General features: G+C 34.1%; 1 protein-coding gene across 1 annotated transcript in view; it reads left to right on the forward strand.

Annotated features, from left to right (window-relative positions):
* The window catches only part of LOC108912001 (visual system homeobox 2-like), a 94,868-nt gene that overhangs the window by 24,415 nt on the left and 58,001 nt on the right, over positions 1–12,452 (forward strand). Inside the window, exon 3 of the mRNA XM_018717100.1 lies at positions 3,642–3,726. Within this exon, the coding sequence (XP_018572616.1) occupies positions 3,642–3,726 (85 nt within the window). The remainder of the gene's footprint in view (positions 1–3,641; positions 3,727–12,452) is intronic.

A 12,452-nucleotide genomic window follows, 5' to 3' on the forward strand; every position in this document is an offset into this window, starting at 1 on the left:
TTTAAGTACTGACGCCTTAAACCGTGCGGCTATCGACCGATAAATTAAAAAAAAGCATTTTGAAGCTCTAAGATTCTAGTTTAGATTTTTCGGTCTAAATTTTTTAGCAGCTACGGTTATCATGCAATTCTAAGAAATAGCGCTACAAAAAAATTTCGATACGACCATTTTTCATCGAAATGTCGGACTTTTAAAAAAAATGAATTATATGATCATTTTCGAGCGTGAGCAAATTTTTTATTTCTCAAATTCTCGTTTTTAATCAAATCTTTTGTGCTTGTCTTATCAAATTTTGTAAATCAAAAGGCCTCTCCAGTTTATTGTATTCGCAAGATATGCTATATAAATGCATTTTTTGGATTTTGAAATTTATTTGGGCGCGTTTTTGTCTAAATGTTCCGTCTGAAAAATCCTTCTAATGTTAAATTTGTTGCCTATTATCCTTATTTTTTCCGATATTACAAGAATATACGCAATTTTTGTTGTGGATGCATTTCCCTTTGTTGTCTGGTAGAATATATTTTACTTTCAATATTCTTAAAAAATCTTTCAGCAGACTCTATTATTAGTACATTTTTTATAATACAATGCATTATTAGAAATTCCATCTTTTAAAGAAATCTATTTGGTTATATCGTATTAAAATTTAGATATATGTTAGTCTGAGTTTCTTACAAACACTTGTTTCTAAACAATTGCCATTTTTTTTAAATGAATATATCTAGAAAGGGTAATGTAATTAATAGTTTTCAATTAATTCATTCTTTGTTATTAATATTATTTAGAAAAATATTTACATTATGTTCTCGAAATGGTAGGCTTTTTATATAACTTATTAACATACTTTTCTTTAAAAAACATCCGTAAAAATATTACTTAAAATTGCCATTCTGAACTCTCGTTGATAAAATTCATTACTTAATTGAAAATATGTAGTTTTTATACATAATCCTAGCAATTCCAGTAAACATCCTATACCAGTTAGTTCTATCTGTCAAATTTTGACCATTATCTAATTTATTTTTGATAATACTCGACGTTTTTTTTTTCTGCTGGTAGAATCCGACCGATTCCCTCCGTTCCCGAGTTGCGCTTTTAAGGTATGGGAATGAGATGTGCGAAAGCGCATTATTTCCCACAAAAAGAACCACTCCAGACGAGATGAGAGCACATCGGGGTCAGGTGTCCGATGTCATCATCCACACGACACCTACTCAATAGAATTGAACGGAACCGAGCAGTCTAAAGTGCCTGCTTATTGTGCCTCAATTTGTTGCTTGAATGTGAGCAAATCCGCACGCCGTACACCCTTTTGTGCCGGAGGTGTCGCAGCCCGAGCCCAGACCTGCTGCATGCTCCTCAACCAGATGCCTATCGTCTCCGACGATCTGTCCTTCCTTTTCGATTCTTGGTGCCTTAGTTAGAATTCAGCTCGGCGAAGAAGGATTTTGTTGGGTTGTGATAGCGAGAGGCGTGTTAGGATAGCGAGAAAATCGGCAAAATACAATCCATTTTATCGTAAGACTAAAAACTGGTAAAAAAATAACGGAACAAAGGTCCATTTTTGCCCCAATCAGCATTTAAAATAACCGACATTAGCTGATATCTCAGTTAAATAAAACAATGCTATTAATTTATAAATAACGATAATATTTTACTTCTAAAAAATATATGAATATGTAGTTCTTTCCAGAATTCTGAAGTAAGTAAAATTTTAGTTTGTTCTAATAAATCCTGACCAAAATTTCACTCATGTCTCTTATTTAACAAGTTACATTGAAAAACTATTATCAAGTGATTTTCAATAAAAAATCGTCATGTGTCTGATGTCTGACATTTCATTCACTTGTTTTGAAATAGTTTAATATGCCCAATTTGATTCAGAGTTGGTGGACATAATAATTTTATATTGCAAAATATACCATCCCCTTTCATTGTATTCATAAGGATTAGCCTAGAAGTCAAAGATCTACGAGAGACAGACGTTTTCTTAAGATAATACAAACGTATTTCCTAAAATTATACAATCCTTGATAGACTCTTTTAGTGTGACGTCACATATTTAGGCAACCCGCAACAAATTGTCATAGTTGAAATTGTTCAAATCGAATCCGGACTTGTGTACTATTTACATAGATACTAATACAAATGAACAACTTAGTTTATTTTTACAAGGATTTAGAAGTACTTAAGAACAACCAACATGTGTTTTGTAAAATAGATAAACTAATGTACTTTAAACTTACAAAAAACGATAAAAGAGTAATGGTGAATATTTTAAAATTTGGTGCAAAAACATTTTTATTATTTTTTTACAATTACAATTAACTTCTCAATATTTACAAATGTAGTATTGACAAAAGGGGAATCACATTTTGAGTCCTGAAGATGGTGTCAAAAACGCTACAACGTTGGCGGATATTAAATTTATTATTTTTTAATTAATTCTTACGATCCTCATCCTATTAAAATTCTCTGGCATTGATAAAAACACATGTTTCCAGCGCTGACCCGTGTTAAGTAAACCTACAACACCATTATACTACTTAACGACCGCATAAAATTAAATGTTTTGACTCGCACATTGTGCCCCCGACAAAACCCTCCGAAACCGTCGTTCAGAAATATAGGATTACACTTATTCTACCATAAAGACTTGAATATGGTCTATTATCCAAAAAATCCGAGCGCTCGGCACACACAAAGGAGCAGCTCTTGTGGTCAAAACATCCTTAAATCGATCCCGTTCGGTTCTTAGCGATCTCCTTCCCATTCGTCGGAGGAACTCGCAGGGTATTAGATATGGTTCATTATTCCTCAATGGTAGCTTAGACGTCTCAGGTTTACCGGGTATTGTGGCCTGGATGTCGCTTGACGTGACAGCCACTTAACATAGGCGAAGGTAAATGGTATAATAGGCATGCGGAAGCATCGGCTTGAATTATGCGAATTGTTGTCTTACTCGCTTGTTCCGGGTGAAACGTGATAAGTTTACGCAGTGGGCTCGTTCAATAACATTTAATTTATAACTTATTCTTACATTTTCCGCAAGCACGTAATCCTCTGTGTACAGGGTGAGTCGCGAGAATCGCAACAAACTCCAGGAATGGATTCTACGTTGTGGCACTCTAAACACTTTCTGCTTCGTTTATATCTCTCCTGATTGCTGCACGTATTTCTTTAATAAATGTTGATGATACGTCGAATTAGTGCCTCCCTAGTGTTCATTCCGACTTTGTACACTTCCATAAACAGTAATTCAATGCTGTGAAGTCTGGAGGTCCTGGAGGTCAACTAATAGACCACAGCGGCCAATACAACGCCAATCTTTAAATGAATATCGTATAACAATATTTGAATTTTTTCTTATTATTTTTATTTGTAAAATCCATTACTGGAGTTTGGTGCAATTCTTCTGACTTACCTTGTATGTGGTGAAAAAATCAGGTCGTGATAAATAATTTCTAATTCAAATAACATTTGAAACAGTTCATTGCGTTCGCAGAGCATCTCTGACGTCACACCACTCGACTGGCCGATGGACATTTGTATCTTAATAGCTATTAAAATAAAATACTAGAGCTAATAATAAAACAATATATAAGCTAATGGATTTGATATAGAAATTAGACACATTATAGATGTTTAACTGTTTTTTTTTTGTTTCAGGTTTAGCGCAATTTAAAAATTCCTTCAGTTCCTCAGGCCCTGGTTCCTGTTTGTCAGGTAATATTACTTTTTTAATATATTTCAAATATGTATTATTTGTGAAGTATGTACTTTAGTTAAGAAAGAAAGTCAAGAGCCCACTTAAGACGTGTCAATATCTTAGTAGGCAGCTGGCGGCAATTTTGTATATTTACATTGTATACATCATTTATGACATATGAGAAATACTAAATTCTTGGATTGCACCATAACGATATTCAGATGCGGGAAACGTAATAGGTCTCATACAAACACTTGTTTTTCGAATTGTTATATGCCATGGCATAACTGGTCTCCGCCAGTTACAGACTTATAGCCCATCTGAAAATCTTTGAGAGTTGAATGACCTCTCCATTGTCATCATCCATAGGCGTGTGTGTGGGAGAGGATTACCATAACCAGTATATGATAAATATATGGTTGAAGATTATTTGTTTGTTGTTAAAAATAACAAAAACACATAATCTGAATAACCCTTTACATGCAACAAAACAAAATTAAATGGACAACAATGTCTTGCTGACAGACCGTCTCTTTCTCGGACATTAAACTCTCAACAATTTTTAGATGGAATGTACAATACAGTTTCTTAGCCTTAGTTAGGAACCTTTGACCTGCTCTTGTTGTTCTCGGGCTAAGTTCTGGTGTGGCGGACCCACTATTAGAACCCCTAGGCCTGTCCTAAAATTTATTTTGATATTAGTTTTAAGTCTGCTAGGAATGGAACCGCTCTTTAAAGTGTTCCATGGCAGCATCTGTAGCATACAATGTTTCTAATCGGGCCAGTATAAAACCCCATACAAACGGCGTCAACGTACTGAATAAACCAAAAGAATAATCAAGTTATGAACCGCGCCGAGGTCCCTTAGCGCTGACTTATGCCGGTATAAGCGATTAATAAATGTGATAAATGGACGTTCTAATATAAATAATTGTCAATTGTAGCAAACGCGCTTACGCGACACTTAATGGCTCGTGAAATTCACCAGAGAGACGAGGGCGCACCCCTGCGTCCCTCTCCGGAATAAATGATTCGGGTAATGTCTAATTAGATTATGCGAATGCGTTTTACTGTGTATTTATGTAATGTAACGACGGAGCGATTTTCGCTTGCACGCGTGATGGATGTTCCGTTTAACGTTTGTGTATCGAGTTTGGATTTAAAGTGCTGCTATGTTGCAGCAAGTTAGTGTCACCACGGTTGCTTTGGATTTCGGATGTTCGAGCCCCACGTTGGGCGCCATGTCGTCTTTCAACATGCTTTTCCCGGGAACTTTTCATGGAAGAATGTTGTTTAGTTGCCTTCTTCCATTTTGGTACATCCTCCAGGTTTCCTGGAGGCTTTCAGCTGAGCTTTGTTGCACTAATTGTTTTAGCGACATTTCGAGTATGGTTACTCTATATATCACCGTCTCTTAGGCTTTGCCTTGCCTCTGGTTTCGAGATCTCCTGTGAGTAGCTTCGAGGAACTTGTATAGAAGCTATTTAATTAGATTTTTTTGCTTCCTTGGAGGGATTGTGTATGACAGCTTTAGGAACTGTGTATGGCAGCTTTAGAGTATCTTCACCCCAGGGAGGATAACGCCTGAGTGGTGGTATGCTACAAAGCAAGTGGAGCTTTGAGCTTGTTTAAATTTTTTATTTATTTATTGCAATTTTTTTATTTAATTACAATAAATGGTGTGTGTATAAAATATGTATAGAAATTTAGAGCGTACTACGCGTACTAGCCAGAACTCCGAATCAGGGTAGACGTTCGATCACAATCCTTGGTGGGTCCGCAGAAGTCCTATAACGAAGTCCATCCTAGTTTGGACAATAATTGACTTAATCCATTTTTGGATTTTCGCCAACTGGCGGCTGCTCTAGCGGTCGCAGAAATACGAATATTACGTTTAATTTAAGATGCAAATGATTAGGTACCATTGTTTTCCAAAGTTTTACGATTTATAATAAAGCAAATTGTAAGTACTGTTTTTTTTTTAAAGTCATCCAACTCTCCTAAGCTTGCCCTAGTGTTGGAAACGTCTCTCAATTTTTTTTAATGTACAAAGGAGATCTTCAAAAATGTAAAGAGAACCGGGCACATCTGTAATATCCAATTTTTATATCATTATATACTTTCGCTCGATTTAACAGGCCCAACAAGCCAAACGCGTAATTATGCTCTTAAAAAGAGTTCGTCTTATTCCTTTAAAAGTTTTTTTAGGTCGACGTGGGTCCCGAAAGAAGTAAAGCGAATCGAGTTCTTGAATAGGGGCAAAAGAGAACATGCTCGGAGCCTTCCTCCAATTATAATATTATCAAGTTATCGGAGAGAGACTCTAATTGTCACTTTGGTTTCCAATTAATTCTGACGCAACTCTCGAACGTCCCCAAACTCTGGAGGGCTTTGTACGTTTGTTAAAATATTTAAACTCCAGTTTCTAATTTAACTAGCTTTGTCATGGTAAGATTGTCAATTTTGTTTTTTTTTCTGTAGGCGCGTTGATTGCTCGGGGGGCGCCGCCAGCGCCCTCGCTGCGAAAATGAGCAGCTGGGCAAAAGGACGGAAAAAATTATAAAAAATTGATTTTGTATATAGTATATCCGGAATAGGTGCACATTTTTTTAAGCCACACTTTTTTTAGGGAAAAGAATCTTTATCAAATTTTTAATCACCTCTTATGTCAATAAACGTTTATTATAAATAACCAGTGGGGGCTCGACTTCCACACCAGGGAGGGCGGAACTATTTTGATACAACGTATTGAAAAAAAAAACAAATATAATTGGGCAGTTTTATTTTAATTATTACGGAAATATAGGGAAAATGTGTTCATTCTTCTGTGTTTTCTGTGTTTATCCGAAATAAACTTTTCAACTATTTTCGATTAAAGTTTGGTATTTCTCGCACCATTGATTTTTCAACAGATAACATTACTGTTAGTCTGTCATTACAATAAATTTATACTTTTAAAAAACACAAGAAGGAGTACGTAAGTTACACAGGTGACTTGGCCATAAATTCAGTTGTCAACAAATGGCCTAGCAGTGCAGTGCAGCAATGCGGAATTTGGTGTGATTCGGGTAATTTTAATTTATTATAGGCACCTTCTATTTATCATTCATATTACAATTGCGAAACAAGGAAATAACAGGGATATTTTGTTTGCTAATATTAATACAACTTGTCATTTTCTAGACTTAGACGTTTTGAAACGGAATAAAACGAAATTTACCATCAATATAATAAAGTTGTTTGAGCACATAAATAATTAGAATCAAGAGAACATATAACAAAAATTTTCTACACATTGTATACAAATTATTATAATTTTTTACCTTTAGCAAAAAACTTTTTTAGGGACGCCTATGAAACTCATTAAATTTTATTGCTAGGCGCTTTTATATATGTTCAACTGACTTAGAAAAGACTTATACCAACCAATTGCATTTGAAATTTATGTAACTTTCTACAATCTTGTTAAATATATTCATTTTGTATTTTACTATAGGATATACACAAGATTGTGTTAATTAAATATTAAATTTTATGGATTTCTGTATATGTATGTCTAAGGTTAGTGTGAATAAAAAAAAAACAATTTAGTGTCACTAGGAAAAGTTGTACCTAATTATTAAATATTACGAAAAAAATCCCATTTGTGGTAAAATTGGCCCATTTTAATTATTTACAAAAATTTATGTCCCCGATTAGTGAACAAGATGTGAAAATATAACTGAAAATATTGCTATTTTTTTAATAATTTTTCGACAACTTTTTAAATATGAAAAGTGTTGTAATAGAATTTCAGTTATGACAAAATTGGTACACTTTGATTATTAAAAGATGTGTCAACGGACGTAATTGATATAAGGACAAACTTTTTTTTCTCCGTTATGGGAGAGAAATATTTTTTATAGAAAATTTATCCTGTACATGAATATTATGAAATTATATTATTATTGTTATTATTACAATTGAAAATATCATTAATAAAATTCGAAATATATCTACAACGTTTATTTGCCATATTTTTTTTCTTAAATGAGTAGTATCCGAGAGAACCCTATAGTCAAAATCTAACCTAAACCTATTATTTTTTTAATGCAAAACACAGCAGAAATACAACTGTATTACTATTTCCAACGTACTCGTTAATAACAATCGAAAGGAGGCGGCTCATTATTGGCCACCCCGAGCTGCCGGCGGCGGAAAAGCAAACAACGATCAAGATTAGCAATAAGAATTTTGCTATCGATCCGGCTTGCGCAGAACATTTCAAACACACACACACACACAGGCTCTTTTGGGCTAAAACAACGCTATGTAAATTGCCACCCAATTCCGGGAAAGCCTCGTTCACAAACCGCCCCCTACCCCGCGCGACGGTTTCCATAGCAGTGGACGGATACTACAGTTAAGAGAAGAGAAAACGGCTCAGCGCCGGCCCCGGAATGGCTAATCCGGCTGCGTCAATCATAGTAATTGCTTTGTTTGTAGCGAAACACTGAATTATCTGTGTATATTTTTTTTACTTGTGAATGTGACAAAAGGTGGGAAGAATTGGCGAGAAAATAGAAGAAATACATCGATATGTCCATAATTTCAAGACAAAGTCAAGTGGTGTTAGTTGCGGTGACCGAGGTGGCTATTCATATAACTACTACCCGCCTTATTTCTTTCATTCTATCTAGGATTAAATGGTAAAGACCAAAGTTTTAGGAAATTTTCTTGCGAGTTAAAGAAATACCTATATAACAAAACAATTGACTGTTGCATTTCAAAGATATAAATCAAACTTTTGTTTTTTTTAATGGAATATACTGTATATTCTAAAATATTTCGATTTCTTTCTTTTTTCTTCTCATGAAGAATTTCCCAATATTTTTGCTAGATCCATTTTCGACCATTTTTACTTTGGACATAAGTGCCAGAAAAATGTTTTATTTGTCATTACCTTAAATTTCGCGGTATTCTGGCAATATTAGAAATATTTAAAAAATTTCAAACCCCAAGAGACAAACTAAAAGAATTTTAGAATTTATATATTAAGATTAAGATAATTTCAAGTAGCCTCGCAATAGGATATAATTCAAGAAAAGTTTGGTATTGGTTAAGAGTACGTCTATAATAAACCACTTGAAGAAAAAAATACTCGATAAACACACTGACACAGCACAACACTAAGAAAACAATAAAAATACTTAGTAGAACTAGAAAATACTAAGATTAAACAAAAGAAGAGAAAATATGCTAACAATAAATTCATTTAAAGTTGTTCATTTTTATGGTAGTATCCAGTGTAGTATTTATGTAAATAGTACACAAGGGTCAGATTCGGTCTGTACAATTTCAACCATGACAATTTGTTGTGGGTTGCCTAAATATGTGACGTCACACTAAAAGAGTCTATTTGCACAATATTCTGGTTTATTAACTAATTCTGCACATAGTCAAGATAGCCATGGAACCACTTCATACTTAAGTTTTCCGCTATAGAATAAAATCTTTAAATTCTTCATTAACGAAAAATATCTGATTATAAAATATGTTTTATAATACCTTCATCATGATCTAGACAGGCTAAAATAAATAAGCCTGATTTTTTAATGGACCGACTTCACTGTGGCATATACTTTTACTCAAAATTTTTGTGAGAAATTGCAAATTCATAGAAAAGTTATTACAGTTTTAACAGCCTGCAAAAATTAGAATTTCTGGAGCATTGTGCTGAAAAAATGTAGAATTTGAAGATTTATTAAAAAGTATTTGGGCCTCATTTCTTATTTACTTTTTGCAATGACGGTTTAAACATTTATAAATGGGAACACCCTGTATAAATATTTAAATACACGCTGACTTCAACTCACAGTGCGGTTCATACAGATGCAGGAAGTGAAAGTATGGAACAGCAGAAACAAAGTATAGCAAATTAGGCCAGGAAAAAGAGCTGGAAAATGACCATTCTGCGACTTTCCGAATATGTAAGAATATATAACTATATCACGCGCGTGCGTCGTATATTTCATTTTGTTACTAAAGCTAAAAAATAAAAAACTTTCCAGGTTGCAAATTTGAAATTAAAAAAAAAATGATAGATTTCAATGTATTATTATGAAATCTACCATGAAAAAAATCGTTGCGGTTGTGGAAGATGCTTGGGATCGTTCAGACTAATAAATTAGTTAATTTGTTTATAAGGCCATAACTTGTAAACTATTCAACTTACCGATTCCAGATTTCGTGTGAGTTATTAGACAGTGATAAGGAATGAGAGGATGCGATGCCAAAACGTTCTGATGGTAATAATAACGCAGTTTATAAATGTTTAATTAAAAAGTCATAAATAAACTTCTTCTGTTTATAACTTTGATCTAATCAATATTTTTTGACGCTCGAGGGCTAGTTTTGTAGGTCGTTTGAAGACGAAAAAAAAAGTACTTTACTGTTTTCTAGTGGAAATGAAAGGAAAGAAGTTATAAGCGAAAAACGTGAATTTACGAAAAAATTATACAATTAACCAGCCTGTAAACAATCTCCCCCCCCCATTTTTATGACAGTGGAAACTAATATGTTATTGTAAATAATGTTTAGCATCTATAGTAATAAATTCAGCTTGCCGAAACAAAAAGTCGCGTCCAACTCTATATTTCCTGGCCTAAAATGACTGAAACGAAAACTGAGGGAGTGAGCCGAATACGACTCTGTTAAGAACCGTGCCTCCCGAACTCTAGAACAGTTCGGCAACCAGAAACCCGCAGTATTTTGACTATCTTCCTAGTTGAAGCGGATGGCAACACTTAAAGAAATTAATATCTGTCAATATTCGTCATTTCGAAAAATGAGCTTCACTGAACTTAATAACTTCGCGAATTATAATTCCTGTTAAAAAATATATTCATTTAAGGCTCACACTTATGATTTTAAACAGCGTACACCACTTTTTAAGAAGTCGTCACTTTGTTTTCGCTTGTTTTTATCATGTTTGTATTGTTTTTATGTGTATATCCCTTATTGATTTACTTGAACGCATATCTTGTAGGTGTATTTCGTAGGTTTCATAATTATTTCCGATTTCTATGATTAATTTTTGATCTTCGTGCTACTCAACAGCAAAATTTGAAAAATTACAACAAAATCGTCACCACACAGTCGATCTACCCCTCCACCGCTCTTCCACCGGCCCCGACAGCCGATTTGTATACATGTGTAGCATCCGATAGCGCTCATAATCCTCATAGACGAACTATTAGTCTTGTAAAAACAAACCAGCGGAAGCGAGTCGAAACATAATATCAAGTAGACCAATCCTGGCGCCACTGGCGGCGTGTTGTTACTTTTGGCTGTCATAACATTGCTAATGAGGGTCCCTCGCAACGTTGTTCTCGTCAACCGGCAACAACTAATTAGTTACCTATTAATACGTTCGGAATCGAATCATTCTTAGCCGCCGCGACGCTGTCGCGTTTCGTCTATTAGTGGCTGCCGGCGTCTCAAAGGACAAGCGCGCAAGAAAGCTTTGAAAATGGAATGTTTTCCATGTGGTTTGTCATTTTTAACGACCGCTTACTACCTTTGTGGAGCCACGCTCAAAGGGGAATAATTGGCGTATGAGGATGGATTACTCGAAATCTATATTTACGGAAACGCGAGGATATAATTGGTAATGAGCCGCCAAGTTTTAAAAGGATTTTCGAAACAATGAGTTTTCTTAAACCGATTTCTTCCGACTGTTGTCGGATTTCATTATTTACTTTAGTTTTGGTGTTCGTTTAGGGATTTTTTCGAGTATTATTTCGAAGCGAGTATTATTAAAAGTCGTGTAGAGCAATAAAGAGATTTTTTTATTTAACAATGAATATATTAAAATAGTGTGCTAGAAACATGACGAATATGAATAATATCCCCAACAGGTCATAAAAAAGCCGAGGATTACATTAGATGAAAACTTAAGAACGTTTTTTTTAAGATAATTTACAATTACAACAGCAAAATATAGATGGTGAGTCATTAATAATGGTATACAGCTTAATGGCATATTGTTAACATCAAAATATCGATAGGGCAGTACAACTAGCGCCCCCTAGACGTGACCCCAACACTATTTGTATATTCGTATTTGCCACCTCAAAAAATATAAAACTACAAATTTTCAAAACAATCGGTCCATACATGCTTAAAATATAGACAAAAAAAATATTTTTTCAAGTTTAACACGCTGTAGAACGAAAATGAACAGCAATTGATTAAGGCATTTTAGCTCAATCGCTATATTTTGACGTTAACAAGCTGCCATTAAGCTGTGTACCATTATTAATGACTCACCCTGTATAATACTTACATTCTTATACATTGCCAAATAACCGTATAATAAACATAAAAGTTTGCACATTTAATGTATAGCAGTATCAGTATAATTATGCATGTTAATAATAATCTCTCTGTTGTATTCGCAATATGAATGTATGTATTCGACAGTTTTAAGATAAGAAATAGTACATTTTCCAGCTAGTTATAGACACCGTTCACTTTATAAATAACAATAACACATTTAGTAACGATTTTTTTAGAATTTTTATTAATTTGGTCGTTACTTCAACATTTTCCATTTTATGGAACTTTTCAAGCTCAATGATATGAATGTTATAATCTATATAACTGTACAAATTGTTTTTGATTTTCTCTAATACGCTTTCTCACTAGCCACATGTTTTCTAAAGCACATTTTTATGTCCCACAACAATTTTGTAGAAAAATT

Source organism: Anoplophora glabripennis, unplaced genomic scaffold (genome assembly GCF_000390285.2).
Source record: "Anoplophora glabripennis isolate ALB-LARVAE unplaced genomic scaffold, Agla_2.0 scaffold88, whole genome shotgun sequence".
In the NCBI taxonomy this organism is placed as follows: Eukaryota; Metazoa; Arthropoda; class Insecta; order Coleoptera; family Cerambycidae; genus Anoplophora; species Anoplophora glabripennis.